We start from the raw sequence: 21,475 nt of genomic DNA, 5'->3' as shown, positions 1-21,475 counted from the left end.
CACAATGTGGGGGGAGTTTCACAGAAAAATGTAATCTCTGAACACATGAGCTCATTCACACAGGAGAGAAGTCATATCACTGCTCCAAATGTGGAAAGAGTTTTTATCAATGGAGTTCCCTCCAAATACACCAGCGGGTTCACACAGGAGAGAAACCGTATCTCTGCTCCCAACATGGGAGGAGTTTTACTGAAAAGTATAATCTCCAAACACACCAGCAGAATCCTAGCGTTTTATGGGCAAAATTGCCTTCTCGGTAATAGTCTGGCTGTTAAGCAATGAAAAATCCAACAACAACAACAAAAAAAAAACATGGAATTCTTCACTTTGTGATAAAGCATGAAATTTGGCACACTAGCTAAAGTTGAGATATATAATGAAAGCACTATATTTGTCTTTTAAGAGACAAGTGGTGATATGGTTTTGAAATGTACAAATGAAAAACACATTAACTTCAAAAGAAAAACATTATCGATTAAAATTTGACATTTTATTTATATATATATATATATACAACCCCGATTCCAAAAAAGTTGGGACAAAGTACAAATTGTAAATAAAAACGGAATGCAATGATGTGGAAGTTTCAAAATTCTATATTTTATTCAGAACAGAACATAGATGACACATCAAATGTTTAAACTGAGAAAATGTATCATTTAAAGAGAAAAATTAGGTGATTTTAAATTTCATGACAACACCACATCTCAAAAAAGTTGGGACAAGGCCATGTTTCCCACTGTGAGACATCCCCTTTTCTCTTTACAACAGTCTGTAAACGTCTGGGGACTGAGGAGACAAGTTGCTCAAGTTTAGGGATAGGAATGTTAACCCATTCTGTCTAATGTAGGATTCTAGTTGCTCAACTGTCTTAGGTCTTTTTTGTCGTATCTTCCGTTTTATGATGCGCCAAATGTTTTCTATGGGTGAAAGATCTGGACTGCAGGCTGGCCAGTTCAGTACCCGGACCCTTCTTCTACGCAGCCATGATGCTGTAATTGATGCAGTATGTGGTTTGGCATTGTCATGTTGGAAAATGCAAGGTCTTCCCTGAAAGAGACGTCGTCTGGATGGGAGCATATGTTGCTCTAGAACCTGGATATACCTTTCAGCATTGATGGTGTCTTTCCAGATGTGTAAGCTGCCCATGCCACACGCACTAATGCAACCCCATACCATCAGAGATGCAGACTTCTGAACTGAGCACCGATAACAACTCGGGTCGTCCTTCTCCTCTTTAGTCCGAATGACACGGCGTCCCTGATTTCCATAAAGAACTTCAAATTTTGATTCGTCTGACCACAGAACAGTTTTCCACTTTGCCACAGTCCATTTTAAATGAGCCTTGGCCCAGAGAAGATGTCTGCGCTTCTGGATCATGTTTAGATACGGCTTCTTCTTTGAACTATAGAGTTTTAGCTGGCAACGGCGGATGGCACGGTGAATGGTGTTCACAGATAATGTTCTCTGGAAATATTCCTGAGCCCATTTTGTGATTTCCAATACAGAAGCATGCCTGTATGTGATGCAGTGCCGTCTAAGGGCCCGAAGATCACGGGCACCCGGTATGGTTTTCCGGCCTTGACCCTTACGCACAGAGATTCTTCCAGATTCTCTGAATCTTTTGATGATATTATGCACTGTAGATGATGATATGTTCAAACTCTTTGCAATTTTACACTGTCGAACTCCTTTCTGATATTGCTCCACTATTTGTCGGCGCAGAATTAGGGGGATTGGTGATCCTCTTCCCATCTTTACTTCTGAGAGCCGCTGTCACTCCAAGATGCTCTTTTTATACCCAGTCATGTTAATGACCTATTGCCAATTGACCTAATGAGTTGCACTTTGGTCCTCCAGCTGTTCCTTTTTTGTACCTTTAACTTTTCCAGCCTCTTATTGCCCCTGTCCCAACTTTTTTGAGATGTGTTGCTGTCATGAAATTTCAAATGAGCCAATATTTGGCATGAAATTTCAAAATGTCTCACTTTCGGCATTTGATATGTTGTCTATGTTCTATTGTGAATACAATATCAGTTTTTGAGATTTGTAAATTATTGCATTCCATTTTTATTTACAATTTGTACTTTGTCCCAACTTTTTTGGAATCGGGGTTGTGTATGTGTGTGTGTGTATATATATATATATATATATATATATATATATATATATATATACAGTGCCCTCCACAATTATTGGCACTCCTCGTTAAGATACGTTCTTAGTCTTCTAATAAATTCATTTAAAAAAAAATAATATAGGACAACAATGCAAAAAAAAGAGAAAAATCCAACCTTTAATTCAAGCGCATTTATTCAGTGGGAAAAAAATCCCACATTAAGAAATAATTCTTTTACATGAAATGTATGGGCGGCACGGTGGTGTAGTGGTTAGCGCTGTCGCCTCACAGCAAGAAGGTCCGGGTTCGAGCCCCGTGGCCGGCGAGGGCCTTTCCGTGCCTAGTTTGCATGTTCTCCCCGTGTCCGCGTGGGTTTCCTCCGGGTGCTCCGGTTTCCCCCACAATCCAAAGACATGCAGGTTAGGTTAACTGGTGACTCTAAATTGACTGTAGGTGTGAGTGTGAATGGTTGTCTGTGTCTATGTGTCAGCCCTGTGATGACCTGGCGACTTGTCCAGGGTGTACCCCGCCTTTCACCCATAGTCAGCTGGGATAGGCTCCAGCTTGCCTGCGACCTTGTAGAACAGGATAAAGCGGCTAGAGATAATGAGATGAGAAATCATGTATGCCACAATTATTGGCACCCTTGATGTTAATACTTTGTACAACCCCCTTTTGCAAATAAACTTGACTTTTGCCAACAAGACAGCACTTAATCTTCTCCTATAACATTTCACAAGATGGGAGAATACAGAGAGAAGGATCTTCAACCATTCCTCTTTGCACAATCTCTCTAAATTGTCCAGAGTCCTGGGTCCTCTCCTATGCACTCTCCTCTTCAGCTCACCCCACAGGTTTTCAATTGGGTTGAGGTCTGGGGACTGAGATGGCCATGGGAGGAGCTTGATTTTGTGTTTTGTGAACCATTTTTGTGTAGATTTGGCCACATGTTTAGGGTCATTATCTTGTTGAAAGACCCAGTGACGACCCATCTTCAGCTTTCGGGCAGAGGCCACCAGATTTTGATTTAAAATGTCCTGGTATTTCAAAGAGTTCATGATGCCATGCACCCTAACAAGGTTCCCGAGGCCTTTAGAAGAGAAACAGGCCCACAGCATCACCGATCCTCCCCCATACTTCACAGTGGGCATGAGGTGCTTTTCTGCATACTCATCTTTTGTGTTACGCCAGACCCACTTAAAGTGTTTGTTGCCAAAAATCTCTATCTTTGTCTCATCTGACCAAAGCACACGGTCCCAGTTGAAGTCCCAGTACCGCTTAGTGAACTCCAGATGTTTACATTTATGCTTGTGAGAAGGCTTTTTCTGTGCATGCCTCCCAAACAGCTTGTTGGCATGCAGATAGCGCCTGATGGTTGTTATGGAGACTTTGTGACCCCCAGATGCTACTCTTTGATGCAGTTCTCTAACAGTGAGCTTTGGAGAACTTTTTACTTCTCTTACCATCCTCCTCACTGTGTGTGGTGGCGAGATAAACTTGCATCCTCATCCAAGCTTGTTTGCCACTGTTCCAGTTGTTTTAAACTTCTTGATGATTCCTCTGACTGTCGATATGGGCAGGTGTAGGCAAGTAGCTATTTTCTTGTAGCCATTGCCTGACTTAGGAAGGTCAACACACATCTGCTTTACTTGAATGGTGTGTTCTCTTGTCTTTCCTATGTTGAAGAGTGGATAAGAGAATAGGCCTCTGTTTCACATCATATTTATACCCCAGGGAAACAGGATGTGATGAATTACTAATTAAAGGTTCCTAGATACTTTGATCAACTTTATAAACTACAATAGAAATGCTTCAGTTACATTTATTTTCTAGGAATTGTTATGGGTGCCAATAATTGTGGAACAGGTGATTTTATGAAAAATAATTATTTCTTAGTCAGGGATTTTTTTTTTTAAATTCACTTGAGTTAAAGGTTACATTTTTCTACAATTTTCAGTGTGAGATTATGTTTCTGCAATAAAAAATTAATTTATTTTAAGGTTTTTAACACATCTTAACCGGGGGGCCGGGCATTTCAAATTTGGCTTCTGAACCCTGGAATACGCATGTGCAAAATCGACCCAACATGAAAACGAGGCTAAACTAATTTTCTTTTGTTTCAAGGTATGTTTTCAATATTTTGATATCACATCATAAATCCATATTAACAACTAAAACTTTGAACTGCCAAAATGCTCTTTTGGCAGCCTTTTTATTTACTTAATACTGTATCTCTAGGTCGGCGGCACGGTGGTGTAGTGGTTAGCGCTGTCGCCTCACAGCAAGAAGGTCCTGGGTTCGAGCCCCGGGGCCGGCGAGGGCCTTTCTGTGTGGAGTTTGCATGTTCTCCCCGTGTCCGCGTGGGTTTCCTCTGGGTGCTCCGGTTTCCCCCACAGTCCAAAGACATGCAGGTTAGGTTAACTGGTGACTCTAAATTGACCGTAGGTGTGAGTGTGAATGGTTGTCTGTGTCTATGTGTCAGCCCTGTGATGACCTGGCGACTTGTCCAGGGTGTACCCCGCCTTTCGCCCGTAGTCAGCTGGGATAGGCTCCAGCTTGCCTGCGACCCTGTAGAAGGATAAAGCGGCTACAGATAATGAGATGAATGTATCCCTAGGTCATGTGGCTAATCACGTGATATCTTTGAGAACAAGAAATTCTCTATTTGTGAGGTAGACAAATATCAATGTCTCATTTATTGTAAGCAATCTTATAAAAAAAAAACCCTTGAAAACAAAAATTCATTTAGCCTCGTTTTCCTGTTGGTTCGAGTTTGCACATGCGTATTTCAGGGTTTAGAAGCCGAATTTGAAATGCACCCATATCTAGAATTATTATATATCAGCTTGAACTAGTGCGCCAAATTTCATGCTTCTATCACAAAGTGAACAATTTCTCACCTTAACAGCCCGACTATAAGAAGAAATGGCATGTTGTTGTTTTTTTTGTCTAGAAGCAGGTGTAAATAATTATTTTTGCCGTTTAGCTCAATTGACTCCCATTCATTGGGGACGCGAGCGCCCTCTAGGTGAACTGCAGCCGATTTTGGTCCAATGACATTTTGATTCCAATGACATAAGGAAGTGGACAGGCTCTCCTTATACTGTTTTCAGCTTTATTTATTTGATACAAATACAAACAACAAGAAAACTGATAAAAATAAGAAGGGGGTACAGCATAAAAATACAGAAAAAACATATGTACATACATTTAGATTATATTAAAGAACATTCAAGAGCCTTGGTATATTCAAGGTCTTTACAGCTTTTTTTTAATTGTATCCTTGGAAGTTTTTTTTCGCCATTTACATTTATGAATAAAATATTTTCCATATATAATTATAAGATTCAAAATAAAAGTTTCCAGCCTCTCCGTTCACCGCAAGGCATTGTGGGATTTTAGGACACGGAAGAGACCGAGTAGTAATAGTAGTGGAGATAGATGTGTTTATATTATTCAACTTGAAAGCATGTTGGAGTAGTGAAGGCTTGCTGTAGTTTATTAAGCGCTATAACCGTTCTCAGGACCAAAGTGCGATTTTTCAGCTTTCCAGCAAAACACTGAAGCTCTGGTCACTGAGTTAATTAACAAAGAGGCGTCGCATGGCATGAGGAGCAGCTGCAAGACGAGTAAACATCACCTTCAGCATCATTTCCTGACACGTGTTCGTATGTTCACGGCGTTTTCACACAGGTAAGCTATAATTAAACACGTTTCTCTGTTCTATGGTTACCTGTAGCTGCTCAGACATGCCATAGGGTTGTTTTATTGTTGCTATACAACTAACTGGCTGCATAACTCCATAACTAATCAAAGAAATTCTGTCTGTTATTATTTTTCAGGCAAACCAGCCTAAGAAATGTTAATATCATCCTCACTGGTGAAGTTAAAAAAAAAAAGGCAGCTCAGTACTGATTTCCATATCCTTATTTTTGACATGGCTTAACTCCGTGTAAAGTCCCAGCATCAGTGTTGTTCAAAGCTCTTTAAATGAACTCTGCAGCAGATAGTTCATGCTCTTGGACACATGCTCCTGATCCTGCTGTCTCACAGCATTGTGAGGATGAGCGCATAGATACTGATGTGGGGAACTCAAGCTCCATGGAGCATGTCTCCTTTGTGGATGAGCAGAATGCAGGATTCAAGATGAGGCCTCTAAAAGAAGAGCCTGAAGACGAAGATTATCTCTGTGGAGGAACATCGAGCTCTGTTGGACACTCCATCCAGAACACTGAATTTCTGAAGAATCCTATAAAAGTGGAAGATTTGGAAAATGAAGAGGAAGATTCTCACTGTGAAGGAACATCGAGCTCTGTTGGACACACAGTCCAGAATGCTGACTTTCTGAAGAATCCTATAAAAGAGGAAGACTTGGAAGATGAAGACTACTTGTACTGTGAAGATTGCAAAGTCTTCTTCATAAACAAATGTGAAGTTCATGGTCCGGCTGTCTTCATCCCTGATACTCCTGTTCCCCTGGGCATCACTGACAGAGCCAGACAAACACTCCCACCTGGACTAGACATACGGGAGTCCAGTATTCCTCATGCGGGTCTGGGAGTGTTTAATGAAGGGGAGACTGTTCCAGTTGGTGCACATTTTGGACCCTACCAGGGAGATCTGGTAGATGGAGAGGAAGCTAAGAACAGTGGGTATTCCTGGGTGATATTTAAGAACAGACTGCATGAGGAATACATAGATGCTAAGAGAGAGGTGCATGCTAACTGGATGAGATATGTGAATTGTGCTCGTATTGATGAGGAGCAGAACTTGGTGGCTTTTCAGTATCGAGGGGGGATTCTGTACCGTTGCTGTCGACCCATTAATCCAGGACAGGAGCTGTTGGTGTGGTATGATGAGGAATATGCCAAAGATCTTAGTGTTGTCTTTGACTACCTCTGGAACAAAAAGTGTTCTCCAAATGAAATCAATGACAGCCTGTTGCATGTCTCTTCGTGCTCCTTGTGCCCACTTTCCTATACGTCAGAGAAGACTCTCCACAGACACATGAGAAGATGCCACCCTGAACAGCATGTGAAACCAACTGAACCGATTACGCACAATCTGACACCCACAGTAAGCTTCAGTGTTGAACAAGTATCCTCTGGTACTCTCCTCACTAGCAGCTCTCAACAACAAATGCAGAAAGAACTGCACAACTGCTTAGATTGTGGAAAGAGTTTTCTTCTTCAAAGTGGTCTACGACAACACCAGCGTGTTCACAAAAGACAGAAGTCGTATCACTGTTCACAGTGTGGGAAGAGTTTTAATCTTGAAACTGCTTTCAAACGACACCAGCGCATTCACGCAGGAGAGAAGCCGTATCACTGTTCACAATGCGGAAAGAGTTTTACTCATCGGAGTACCTTCAGGCTACACCAACGCATTCACACAGGAGAGAAGCCGTATCACTGCTCACAGTGTGGAAAGGGTTTTGCTCGTAAGAGTCAAGTCAAACTACACTATCGTATTCACACAGGAGAGAAGATGTATCGCTGCTCACAGTGTGGAAGGAGTTTTACTGAGAAGCGTAATCTACGAACGCACCAACGTATTCACACAGGAGAGAAGCCGTATCAGTGTTCCCAATGTGGAAAATGTTTTACTCATCGGAGTACCTTCAAACTACATCAACGCATTCACACAGGAGAGAAGCCGTATCACTGCTCCCAATGTGGAAAGAGTTTTTCTCAACAGAGTTCCCTCCAAATACACCAGCGGGTTCACACAGGAGAGAAACCGTATCTCTGCTCAGAATGTGGGAAGAATTTTACTCACCATAACAGTCTGAAAAGACACCAGCGCACTCACACAGGAGAGAAGCGGTATCAGTGCTTGGAGTGTGAGAAGAGTTTTACTGAAAAGCGTAATCTCCAAATACACCAGCGCATTCACACAGGAGAGAGACCGTATCAGTGTTCACAATGTGGAAAGGGTTTTACTCATCAGAGTCATGTCAAAGTACATGAACGCACTCACACATCAGAGAAGCCGTATCGCTGTTCACAGTGCGGGAAGAGTTTTGCTGAAAAGAGGACTCTCCAAGCACACATGCACATTCACACAGGAGTCGAGTGGTATTGCTGCTCACAGTGTGGGAAGAGTTTTACTGACAAGTCTAATCTCGAAACACACCAGTGCCCTCACACAGAAAAGAAACTGTATCAGTGCCAACACTGTGGAGAAGATTTGACTCATCCAAGTGATGTCAAACTACATGAACGTGTTCACCAGTGGCGGCTTGCCAATGCGGAGCGCTGGGGCACCACCCCCTCTCCAGATATCTAGAGAAGAAAGTCTACTTCAACATGTTAAATATAAATTCATTGTATAATGCAAAGTAATTGTGAAATATAAATTGTTTACTCATACAATGCACCTGGTAGTCTGTCAGCATTCATTATAAATTGATTCCAAATTAAATTTGCTTAACTTCTGTGTGAATACATATGTTTCCAGGCTAAGAGCGCTGCCCAAATGAGTGTCTGTGAAAGGCCTTTTGCAAGCAGGTGACCTGAGACTGTGCTCCAATTGCTTGCTTTCATATTTTACATGGGATTCAGCGTTCTCTGCCCCAGATACTCTAACTTTTGTTATTGGCTTCCATTTTGTATTGTATTTTTTTCTCTTCTCCTGTGATTGGACAATTCTCAGCGCTGTGTTTAAAGTTCAGACCTGAGAGCGAGAACACGATCACACATTTTGGATATAATATTAATAGAAACTTACTTTTCCCACAAAAATTAGTTTGGATTTGGTGCATGTTGTCATACCTGGGGAATATCACTGAATTTGGATGAATCCCCCCCCCTTCAGGTTAGAGCATTAATATCGCTGAAGTCATTTATCTGATTTGGACTATTTCAGACACCTGTATCGCACCTTGTATATGTGAAGCTGTGTATAAAATAGCAGTCCTCTACCTTTTAAAAATTGTGGTTTCTACAGGTCTTCAAATTTGCTACCAGAGGTTGCACAGTCTGCCCCCCCCCCAGCATTCTGTTACACTTCAGCTACGCTCTTGAAAGTGCACATTCATAGAGACATAGCACCAGATATTTACCTGAAAAAAAAATTAGAAGGACCTAGCTCAAGTAGTTTTCTCGATCTTGCAGTTTTAAAGTGGCCCCTCAATAAACCATTAGGAATTACACCATTAGGAAGTATATCCTCCCCTTTCCATTTTTAGGCAAATCTGACGGGGGTTCTTAAATTTGATGAATTGTGATGGAATGACCCGTATGTTATCTCGGTAGTAAAAACTTACATGGGGACTTAGATGTTGGATGCTGTACATAATCTAAGGTTAATAATAAACACGTTTTAAGAACAAGTCAAATAGTTCATTTTCATTTAGCATTTCTGGAAGGAGTCGCCAGTTTCAGTGCTTTGTAACAGTGCTCAGTATTTTTCTGCCAAATGAGATTCTTCAGAACAGAGGAGATATGTATTGATGCATCATGGTAAAAATTGGCAAGTTGCTGTGGTGTAATAAGAATAAAACCCTAAAGGAGCTTGCTGATTATTTTCCTATCACAGTGCACACGGTCATGTTTATTCCTTACTTTTGTAATCTGTATTAAAGGTGTCTAGTTGTTACCAGACCATATATTAATTAAATTAATTAATTCCCATGCTTCAAATATTGTATATCAAAGCTACTAAAATGTGGTGCATGTAGCAGTAGATTTTACATGCAAGTATACAAAATGCTTCACCGTAATTATTATATAATACCTATTTTAAGATTTATGTACATGCTGTTTTACATGGAAATGGATTTCTAAAATTCTGAGATCCTATGAAGTAACTAGGAATAGACTACAGTAGACATTTAACCAGTGGTTCCAGTATGGACTGAATATGAGTTTGTACCATATATAAAAGTTTGTGAAACAGAGGCGACTAGTCAAAAGTTTGGATAACTACTGATTTGTTGTTGTTTTTTTTTTTTACTGTATTTTGACTATTTTCTACATTGTGGAAAAATAATGCAGCCAGCAAAACTATGAAATAACATATGGAATGTATATATAATTATGTGGTAAACAAAAAAATGTTAAAAAACCCCCAAAATGTTTCATATTTTAGATTCTTCAAAATAGTCAGTATTTACCTTGATGATGCTTTGCACGCTATTAGCATTATCTTGACCAGCTTCATGAGGTAGTCACCTGGAATACTTTTCAATTAACAGATGTGCCTTGACAAAAGTTAATTAGTGCAATTTCTTGCCTTTTTAATGCTTTTGAGAGCAAATAGTAAATAATAAAAATACAGTGAATGTCATGAACCGCTCAACTAAATAAAGAAAAGTGACAGTCCATTTACTTTTACATGGTGTTTTTTAATTAATAAGAATAAGGCAAAACAATTGGATTAGAAAGTGTGCCCAGACTTTTGACTGGTACTGTATGTGACCTATTTTTTTTTTTTTAAGCTCTGTATATCTGTATTAGATTTACTAGTATTATATCATAAATGTCATGGTTAACCTATTAAAATTAACACTTAATTAGCTGATTTTCTCATGTTTTCAGTGTTTGATACTAAAGACTTCACCCAAGTGTCTTTGGGGTGTGAAATGCATTTTTCGCTGTATTTTAACCCTATTGTCAATATAGAGAGTTAATTCTAAAAATATCAACCATTAAGAGATGTATAAAGTGAGCGTATACTGTATATTTTAACAGTAAATCACTATATGAAGACTAACACTGTAAGAATGTCATAAAGTGTGTGTTTAGAGCTTGCGGAGAGCCCGCACTGTTTCTTCGATTGCTTCTCGTGGTTCGTTGGGAGGTGGGATCTTCAGGTCAGTTGGCTCCACCCCCCAGATCTGAGTGGCATATTCTGTGATTGTGCGGTCACTGGAGAATTTTCCAGAAGCGGCAATGTTCTTTATTACCATCTGTGTCCACTTTTTCTGATCCTGATACACACAAATGAAGTTATAGATGGAGACATACGCATTATATTTATGATGTTTAAAGGAATAGGAAACTGTGAATCTTGAATGGTGCATATGTATTGGTGTGTGTTACCTGATACAGAGCACTGACTCTCTCCTGACATCTAACATAGGACTCATAGTCAGCAAAGACCTTAAAGCTGAAAGACATTGACATTTACAATAGCATAATGAAGAAATTAATACTCTACCAGTGTGTGGTTTTTGTGTGTTATGAATCTGTTGTGTATATTTGTGTGCATTAATGTTATGATGTACCGATCATGGTTGAAGAGCATATTGATGATGTCACTGAACAGTTCAGGTTGTTTGGGTGCGAAGTAGCCACTTTTAATCTGGTTAATGACTTGCTTTAGCTCTGGGATGCTCTTGTAGTACTGCATTGCATCATACCTACACAAAGAACACACATACTGTATATAAACTAATTGTATCTCATCACATGGCTATTGACTTTCCAAGTTAATCGTCTTCTCTCAATACCCCTTCTGGTCCATGGCTGCCACTTCCTTCACACTCATGCCAAAGATGAAGAGGTTTTCTTGGCCAGCTTCCTCTGCCATCTCTACATTGGCCCCGTCCATGGTGCCAATAGTCAGAGCACCGTTCAGCATGAACTTCATGTTCCCTGTGCCTGATGCCTCTGTGCCTGCAGTGGAGATCTGCTCAGAGAGGTCTGTTGCAGGGATCACTGTACAAACACATGCACAGAACATGAATATATCACATGGGTGGAAAAAATATAACTGAGTGAAAGTATGTCTATTGTGTCAAAATCTTGCTTAAAAAAGGTGAAGTAGCTAGGTGAAATAATTTTTGGGCAAACTGGATTCCTATATTAAATATTGAAAATTAAAAGCTGAAAAAAGGCACCCTTTTCTTAACTTTGTTTAACACTTGTGTAAAAAAATAATTCCACAAAATGTTTATGAAAAATCACAGAGTATGGTTAAAGGCCAGGCTAAGTTAATATCCATAGTTAGCATACTTACATTATTACATATTGTTTATGATGATTAAATGAGAAAAATATAATACAATGCAAATGTTTTTAAATACCACCCATCCCTGTGTACTGGGCAGGAGGCGGTTTTAAATGCACATTTAGATTTTATTATCATGTGCATATTTACCTTTCTCTGCAAGAGACACTCTGTAGTTTTCCAGATAAATGACTTTCAGCTTATTGCCAATAACAGGGTCATTATTGACCACATCTGCAACAGTAGTGATGAGCTTAATGATCATCTTAGCCATGTGATATCCAGGTGCAGCCTATGGACACACAAACACATATGGATGGGCTGGTTTGTGCATTTTAAAAACAGTTGATGTCTTGGAATTTTCACATGCAACAGTCACTAGAATTTACACAGAATGGTGTGTAACACAAAAACATTTATTGAATGGCAGTTCCACAGGCAGAAATGCCTTGCTGATGAGAGAAGTCAGGGGATAATGGCCTGACTGCTGTGAGCTGACAGGTAGACTACATTAAGGTGGGGTTTACATTAGACCGTATCAGCGGATCATCAGATTAACGTTTTTAAAACGATTAGCGTGCACACAGCAATGCCAATACACGATTAGCTGTACACAGCAACGCCAATACACGGATACGCTCGGCTCCGCAGGCATCCTGCGCTCCAAATCACTCTGCCCTGAACAGCGAGTGCCCTCTGGAGGGTGCGCACTCCGGCCCTGCGCAGCTCACAGAGCGCGCGAGTGAAGCGCACGAGCAGTGATTCGGGACTGAGCCGCTGTGTGTGTGATCCCAGTGCATATTGGGCATGCGCATCACTTACCACTTGCAAGTGGAAGGATGGCAAGCCTAAAGACAATCATAACTACACAATGGGCAGTATTTGCATCAGTATTTGCAGTATTTTCATACTTTTATACTCTTTAATGAAAGGTGATACAAGGCGGAAGTCCGCGCTGTTTTTCAGCAGTCGCGTCACATGACCAACGCCAGCGAATCAGGAAGGTGGATGTCACAGTGACGTTGTCCAATGACGACGCCAGCTAGAGCTCAGCACAGCATATCCGCGTATCCACGTATTCTCAATGTTTACACAGCACCGGACCAGACATGATCTGGATTGAATACGTGGACCCTGGTGGATTCCCGTTTCCTGGCGTTTCCAGGCGTTTTAATGTAAACGGACAGTGCATCCGCGAAGAAAACGAGACAGATAAGGTCTAATGTAAACTTGGCCTAAAACAAATAACCACCCTTTGCCATAGAGATGGTAAGATTCACCAATTCACATTGGTGCACCGATTTTAAAGGTGTTATTAGATCTGTCTGCTGGCAGTAGTTACAGCAGACAATGCTTAAGGCTTAATCCTGAGCATCCTTAAATTGCTTAACTGTTAAATGTTAAGAGGAAAAATAAATAAAACTATTTGTAATGTACTGAACTGCATAGCATCATATTCTTTTGCATCACATCGTACCACATTGAATCGCATTGTGTTGAAACACACCGCATCGCATAAGGGGTGAATCATGTTGTATCGCATTAGTAGATGCTTCATGCCTATCTTGAACATATCAGATCATTGACAATGCATCAAGATGTGCATCACATCGGCCTCAGTGATAGGGATGCACACTTTGCAACCACAGAGAGCAGAAAAGCATGTCAGAACATGCTGAACATTGAAGGCGGATGTGCTACAACATCAGAAGACCACATCTGAGGCACTGACTCATTGAAACTGGACAACTGAAGACTAGATACATACAGTATGTACAACATATGTATATACCCTGCCTGGTCAAAACAAATGTAGCATACTAGAAGATTTCATTGGACCACCTTTAGCTTTGACTGTGGTGCACATTTGCTGTGGCATTGTTTCAACATCCTTATGCAATATCACAACATTTGGGCTATTTCTGTCCAGATTTGCATTAATTGTTTGCTGAGCTCCTGCACTGACAACAGTGAAGTCAAACCATTCCATAGAAACCTATTTTTTTGAGGAGCATATTAACTAGCTCCAGTAAGATCAGAATGGGACTATTCTAAATAAATGTAATGTACGAGTATGAAATGTCTGATTCTATGTCTAGAATCAAAGACCTGGAAACAGGGGCACTCGTACTTTTTGCAGCCAAGGTCCTCTTTAACTGCAAATTAATTCTACAGACCCCTCAGAACATGATCTATCTATTCAAATATTAGACTTATTATTTACATCCATCCATTATCCATAATGACTTATCCTGTGCAGGGTCACAGGCAAGCTAGAGCCTATCCCAGCTGACTATGAGCGAGAGGCAGGGTACACCCTGGACAAGTCACCAGATCATTGCAGTGCTGACACACAGAGACAAACAACCATTCACGTTCACACCTATGGTCAATTTACAGCCACCAATTAACCTAACCTGCATGTCTTTGGACTGTGGGGGAAACCGGAGCACCCGGAGGAAACCCACACAGACACGGGGAGAACATGCAAACTCCACACAGAAAGGCCCCTGTCAGCCACTGGGCTTGAACCCAGAAGCTTCTTGCTGTGAGGTGACAGTGCTAACCACTATACTACCATGCCACCCCTTATTATTTACAGTATGATAAATCATGTACAATAATATTTTGCTATTAACTGGAGCTATAGCGCATTTTATAACTTTCAACTCACATTATATATGAGGTCCTAGTTGATTATTTATAGGCCTACTTGTGTGTGTGTGTGTGTGTGTGTGTGTGTGTGAGTAAACATGCTGTAGACACACAAACTACAAACATAGACATTCAAGACTACAATCCCGAAGATTCACAGTGCCCTCTTTCTCCCAAGTATTAATCACAGCTGACACTCATCTCCTCAATTAGCTCTTCCCCACTTAAGCCACTCTCACACTCCGCTCCAACGTGAAGTATCATTCTGTTTTCACCCAGTTCATACCAATCCTTGCTATTCTCTATCTGCCTCTCTATTTCCTGACCTTTGCTAGTCTTCTCATTTACGCTCTGTCTCATCTTCACTACGTTGTTTGCCGATCGCCCGACCCTCATTTGTTTCCTGACCTCACTTCTTGTCTATCCTTTTCGCTTTGTTGACAGTCTGCTTCCCCGCTCTCCTCTGCATTTACATCCATAAGTGCCTGCACATTGACAGGATACTTCGCCTCATTATTGGATGTAGCGGAAGAGGCGAAGCAGACTGTTTTGAATGCTCAGGGACGCTTGCTGGGAGAACATCAACAGATACTAGCACATCTTAACACCCGTCTAATGCAGCTGACCACTGTGATCTTGCAGGCCCTCCTACTGCGCCCTGAGTCTCTTCCTAGTCCCGCGCTACAACTTCCTGCACCCGAGAAATTTGCTGGAGATGCCCTCGCTTGTAAGGGTTTCTTGCTTCAATGCTCCATGTATTTTGCCACCATGCCAAATCTCTCCAATAAACATAAAATTGCTAAATTCCTTTCTTTCCTCTTGGGAAAAGCGCTATGCTGGGCAAGTGCAGTATGGAGCAAAGACCACAAACAAACCACGTCATATGAGCAATTTCTCTCTATGTTTAAGACAGTTTTTAACCATGAACTGGAGGGTATTGCAATCGGTGAAAGTCTGCTTACCATTTCACAAGGTTCCCGAAGTGTGGCGGAATATGCTGTTGATTTTAGAACATTAGCAGCAGCCAGTGGATGGCACGAGCCCACTTTGAAAGCCGTCTTCCACCAGGGTCTACATCCCACTATTCTCAGGGAACTAGGTTGCCAGGACGAACAAGTCACACTGGACTCACTTATCGATTTGGTCATCTGACTTGATCATTTATTGGCACACTGCCCCTCCATTCAGGAAGGCATTAAGCCTATCACGGCTTCTGAGGACAGCTCACCCATGGAGGTTTCACGCACCAGGCTGTCACGCTCCGAGCGCAAAAGACAGAAAAGGGAAGGTTTGTGCTTCTACCGTGGGAGTGCCGAGCATCAGCTCAGCACCTGTCCCATTCATCCATCCCGTACAGCTCCAGCAGAAGGTTCTACATGCTCTGTGAGTCCGGTGAGAAAATTTAAGTCCAAGTCTTTTAAAGTCCCAGTATTACTGAAGTTGACCGACTCCACACACCTCCTGTGTGCTTTTATTGATTTGGGGTGGAAGGGAACTTTATCAGCCATTCCATCATGCAGAAACTCAACCTGCCCATGGTCCCCTTGCAGAGCACACTCAGCATCAGGACCATTGACAGAGGACCAATAGGAGACGGCCTCATCACTTCGCGGACCACACCACTTCACATCCAAGTGGGCATTCTACATTCGAAACAGATCTCACTCTATGTCACTAATACAGTAAGTCACGACCTTATTCTTGGTTACCCATGGCTACAGCTTCACAACTCCTTGATTTCATGGCAGAGCAAGGAAATTCTTCAGTGGTCTCCAACTTGTTTCAATAACTGCATATCTCGTCTCCAAGTCAATCTTTCATCCACCACAGTAGAGAGTCCTCAACCTAACTCCTTAGACAGCATCCCGGAGTGCTACATGGATTTGCAGGAGGTCTTTAGCAAGGGAAAGGCATGTGGGCTACCACCACATTGGCCCTATGACTGCGCTATTGACCTTCTGCCAGGCATGTCACCTCCACGGGGACACATTTACCCCCTGTCCCAGAAGTAACACGGTGCCATGGAGGAGTACATTCAAGAGGCCCTTAAGCAAGGATACATCCACCTGTCCAAGTCTCCCGCTTCTGCAGGGTCCTTTTTCATGGAGAAATGAGGCGGCGGACTCCGACCATACATTGATTACAGAGGGCTGAACCAGGTATCAGTAAAATACCCTTATCTCCTTCCTCTAGTTCCTGCAGCACTAGAACAGCTTCGATTGGCTAAGATCTTTTCCAAGTTGGATCTAAGAAGTATATACAACTTGATCAGGATTAAAAAGGACAATGAATGGAAGACTGCCTTTAGCACAACTGTCGGCCATACTGGGTGAATACCGGGTGATGCCGTATGGTCTTTTTTCGGCACCTAGCATGTTCCAATACCTAATTAACGATGTGCTACGGGACATGCTAGGTAGATTTGCCATCACATACATTGATGACATCCTGATCTACTCCACAGATGAAGAAAGTCACAAGAAGAACGTCAGAGCCATCCTGAAATGCCTACTTGAAAATCACCTCTACATCAAAGCCGAGAAATGCGAGTTTCATCAGGTTTGAATCTCCTTCCTAGGATACATTATAAGTGCCGAAGGAGTTAGCATGGACTCCTCCAAGGTCTCTGTGGTTACTTCATGGCCCACACCTACTAAAATAAAGGAACTTCAGCATTTTTTGGGGTTTGCGAACTTCTATCGTCAATTCATCAGGGGATTCAGCACTATAGCTAACCCCTTAATGACCTTACTGAAGAAAGGCCCAAAGTGCATCCAGTGGAAGCCCAAGGCCAAGGAAGCATTTCAGCGTCTCAAACAAGCCTTCACATCTGCTCCGATCCTCTAGCATCCAGACCCCACCAAACCTTTTACAGTAGAAGTGGATTCATCTGACACTGGAGTAGGGGAAATTCTATTCCAGCGGTTTGGGGAGAAACAGAAACTACATCCTATAGCGTTCTCAAAAAACTTTCTATGGAGAGGAACTACGACATCAGCAACAGGGAGCTGCTTGCCATTAAGCTAGCTCTCGAAAAGTGGCGACATTGGCTTGAAGGGTCCACTCACCCTTTTGTTATTCTCATGGACCACAAGAATCTGGAATACCTCAAGAAAGCCAAGAGGCTAAACCCTCATCAGGCCAGGTGGGCACTATTCTTCACGAGGTTCAATTTCACCATTTCATTCCACCCCGGTTTTAAGAACACCAAAGCTGATGCTCTATCATGCAGTTTTGGTTCCATGCACCAAGATTCTGTAAACCACCCCATTCTTCCAACTCAATGCTTCGTGCAGTCCATCACATAAGACCTGGACCGAGAGACCCACCTGGTCTACTTTAAGTGCCCAAGCAATTTCGAGGTCAATTAATCACATGGGCCCATGCGTCACCCGCCACAGGGCATCCTGGCAGTCACCGCACCTATCTTATGCTAAAGAATAAGTATTGGTGGGAAAACATGCTGACTGAAATTAACCAGTTCATAGCCTCTTGTTCTACACATGCTCAGGCTAAAGTTCCTAGAACCCCTCCCACGGGCAAATTGTGCCCCTTCCCTGTTCCTCAGAGACCCTGGTTCCATATAGCCATTGACTTCATCATGGACCTCCCTCCCTCTGAGGAGAACACCATCATTATGGTAACTGGTGATGCTTCTCAAAGGCTCTCAAACTCATCCCCTTACTGGGCATCCCAACAACATCTCAGACTGCAGAACTCCTCTTCCAGTATGCATTCAGGTATTATGGTATCCCAGAGGATATAGTCAGCGACAGAGACTCGCAATTCATTTCTCGCTTCTGGACCTGCTTTATGGAGAGGTGAGGGGTTGCAGTGAGTCTTACATTAGGCTACCACCCTCAGTCCAATGGTCAGGTTGAGAGAACCAACCAGGAGATCGGCTGCTTCCTGAGAATCTTCTGCATGCTCAACCAGGGGGACTGGGCACGCTTTCTCCCATGAGCCGAGTATGCACAGAACTCCCTCAGACACTCCATGACACAGTTAACACCGTTTCAGTGCATACTTGGCTACCAACCACCCTTGTTCCCTTGGGACGATGCACCAAGCCAGGTACAGGCAGTAGATGATTGGTTTACATGCAGCCAAGCAATATGGGAGAAGATTCACCAACATCTCAAAACAATCAATGCTAAGTATAAAGAATATGTGGACAGACACAGAGGACAAAATCCAGACTTCTCCCTGGGCGACAGAGTATGGGTGGCTACTAAAAACCTGAGAGAGCCCAACACCTGCAGAAAGCTTCAGCCAAGATACATTGGGCCATTCAAGATATTGCAATGCATTAACAAGGTTTCCTACCACTTAGAACTCCCCCCTCACAGCATATTATCTCCAACGTTTCACGTCTCCAACCTCAAACCAGCTATCCTGGGCCCCCTGGCCGAAAACACTCCAGGTACACCCTGAACACCTTCTAGAGGGGGAACCCATCTACCAGGTAAATAAGATCCTCAAGTCCAGATACAGAAGAGGACAAATCGAGTACCTGGTAGATTGGGAAGGTTATGGACCTGAGGAACAAATCTGGGTTTAGGCCAAGGACATCCTAGACCCTCTCCTCAGACAAGAATTCCATGCCCAACATCCACACAAACCAGCACCACAAGGTAGGGGGTGCCCTCGAAAAACCTGGGGGGGAGCTCTGTCAGTAAACCTGCTGTAGACACACACAAACTACAAATATGGACATTCAAGACTACAATCCCCAAGATTCACAGCACCCTCTTTCTCCCGATTATTAATCACAGCGGACACCCATCTCCTCAATTAGCTCTTCCCCTACTTAAGCCGCTCTCACACTCCACTCCAATGCGAAGTATCATTCTGTTTTCACCCAGTTCATACCAAGCTTTGCTATTCTCTGCCTCCCTATTTCCTGACCTTTGCTAGTCTTCTCATTTATGCTTTTTGTCTCATCTTCACTACATTGTTTGCTGATTGCCTGACTCTTGCTTGTTTCCTGACCTCACTTCTTGTCTATCGTTTTGGCTTTGTCGGCAGTCTGCTTCCCTGCTCTCCTGTGCATTTACAGCCGTAAGTGCCTGCACACTGACAGAGTGGGTGTGTGTGTTTTTTAAAGTTATTAAGGTTTGGATTAAAACTGCTCAGTTCAAATAACCAGTCAAATACAGTAATAACAGATCAATACATTTAATAAAATAAAAATTTAATAACAATCAGGTATATCAGTGAAACCAAGAGGAAACTGTCTTGTTTTGTTGAACTGTTTTTCATGTGAATGAAGGATTTCTCCTTTCCCATGCTTCAACTTCAATGGATAATATATTTTTACTAAGTATTAAATTGTGTATGGTCACCTTGCCACCAATAATCACAGTGCGTGGTACAAATGGTGCTGCTGGTCTGGTCTTAATGCCTAGAAAAAGAGAGAGAACATCATACAGCCCATTTGAGCATCATGTATGTGCCTGATATTAGCATTTGAATGCTGTGTATACACTTTTACAGTTCATGATTACATAAAGAGTTTAGGAGTCAAGAGGACACAGACAGACATTTGTGTACAACAACGTGCACATATTGGAGGCAGCTGATGAGTGTATTGATGCATGTGTGTACATACGATTGTACATAGTGATGATGTGAAGGCAGTTGAGGAGCTGCCGTTTGTACTCATGAATTCTCTTCACCTGAACATCAAACATAGAGGCAGGGTTTATCTTCACCTGATACTTTCTCTCCAAGTACTGTGCAAACTTCCGCTTGTTGTCCTGAACACACACACACACACACACACATACATACATGATGATCAGTAACCACACTGTAAGCACCAGTGCAGTTTCATCTCTCCTGCTTCTTTTGCAGTTTGTATATACACAACTGAAAGGTACAGTATATGATGGGCATGAATAGTCAGTGTGTGACCAAACCTGTTTGACTTTAGCTACATCTCTGATAAATACATTATCATCCACCAGATCATTCAGCTTCTGTAACTGCATCAAGTCTTTTACATAGTCTTCCCCGATCACCTACACACAAACACGCCAGAAGATTAGGGGGAAAAAATGTTTCACTGCATTCACAGATCAGGTACACATTAGTGTCAGGAATACAGGTGACAGACAGATGTAAAAGCAACAGAGAGTTTAATGAGACAAAGCTGGCAGACAAATCCAAAACAATAGTCAAAGGCAGAGTCAACAAACAGGCAATGCACAAACAGAATATCACAAACAGAGACAAAGAGCAAAAACCAAAGTACAAACTAAATCAATAAACAAATATCAGTACACATGAACAAGGCTTGGTAAAGTCAGGCAAGGGAACACTGAGCATTGACTTCACAAAGGCTGAGTGCTGTGAGAATGCTTATGGAGCACTTGCATGTGACGTCACAGCCGATCCAGATTGTGACAGACGCCATCTTGTCGGTCAAACGCCATATTTCCGCCTTCTACTTCTACGTCTGGTTCTACTTCTGCTTCTACTTCTACCTTTTCTTCTGGAAAAACCTACTATATACAATTCTACTACAACGGCTGCGGCTACAAGCTCTCCCTACCTGTGCACGTTTTTTATGTTTTTTGTGTGTATTTTTGCATGTTGTTCGTCTGTACCGGACTTCAATATCCACTACAACTGTATGGACTTACTGGACATTGGTTTCCAGCAGAAAATGACGGTTTGTAGCGATTTCCATCGCATGCACAACATTCCGGACGAGAAAAAAAAAAACATTCCGGACGAGATAGC

General features: G+C 42.1%; 2 protein-coding genes across 2 annotated transcripts in view; one reads left to right on the top strand and one right to left on the bottom strand.

The window, feature by feature from the left end:
* The first annotated feature begins 5,489 nt into the window (after positions 1 to 5,489).
* Positions 5,490 to 9,452, top strand: LOC132889558 (oocyte zinc finger protein XlCOF6-like). The gene is made up of 2 exons (XM_060926194.1): positions 5,490 to 5,812; positions 5,962 to 9,452. The coding sequence occupies exon 2, from the start codon at positions 6,110 to 6,112 to the stop codon at positions 8,405 to 8,407; it is 2,298 nt and encodes a 765-aa protein (XP_060782177.1). The 5' UTR covers positions 5,490 to 5,812; positions 5,962 to 6,109; the 3' UTR covers positions 8,408 to 9,452.
* Positions 9,453 to 10,446: 994 nt separating this feature from the next.
* Positions 10,447 to 21,475, bottom strand: part of LOC132889554 (glycogen phosphorylase, liver form-like) — a 34,923-nt gene continuing 23,894 nt past the window's right edge. Inside the window, exons 13-20 of the mRNA XM_060926190.1 lie at positions 20,650 to 20,751; positions 20,340 to 20,487; positions 20,074 to 20,132; positions 12,224 to 12,365; positions 11,574 to 11,781; positions 11,349 to 11,483; positions 11,164 to 11,230; positions 10,447 to 11,051 (exon numbers count right to left, since the gene is read on the bottom strand). Coding sequence (XP_060782173.1) covers positions 10,863 to 11,051; positions 11,164 to 11,230; positions 11,349 to 11,483; positions 11,574 to 11,781; positions 12,224 to 12,365; positions 20,074 to 20,132; positions 20,340 to 20,487; positions 20,650 to 20,751 — 1,050 coding nt within the window. The 3' untranslated portion in view covers positions 10,447 to 10,862. The remainder of the gene's footprint in view (positions 11,052 to 11,163; positions 11,231 to 11,348; positions 11,484 to 11,573; positions 11,782 to 12,223; positions 12,366 to 20,073; positions 20,133 to 20,339; positions 20,488 to 20,649; positions 20,752 to 21,475) is intronic.

Source organism: Neoarius graeffei, chromosome 7 (genome assembly GCF_027579695.1).
Source record: "Neoarius graeffei isolate fNeoGra1 chromosome 7, fNeoGra1.pri, whole genome shotgun sequence".
In the NCBI taxonomy this organism is placed as follows: domain Eukaryota; kingdom Metazoa; phylum Chordata; class Actinopteri; order Siluriformes; family Ariidae; genus Neoarius; species Neoarius graeffei.
The sequence above is the reverse complement of the archived record's forward strand: the minus strand, read 5'-3'. Positions and strand labels throughout refer to the sequence as shown.

What these genes read in the sequence shown, in the direction of transcription:
- LOC132889558 (XM_060926194.1), top strand. Translation starts at nt 6,110, where the DNA reads ATGAACTCTGCAGCAGATAGTTCATGCTCTTGGACACATGCTCCTGAT.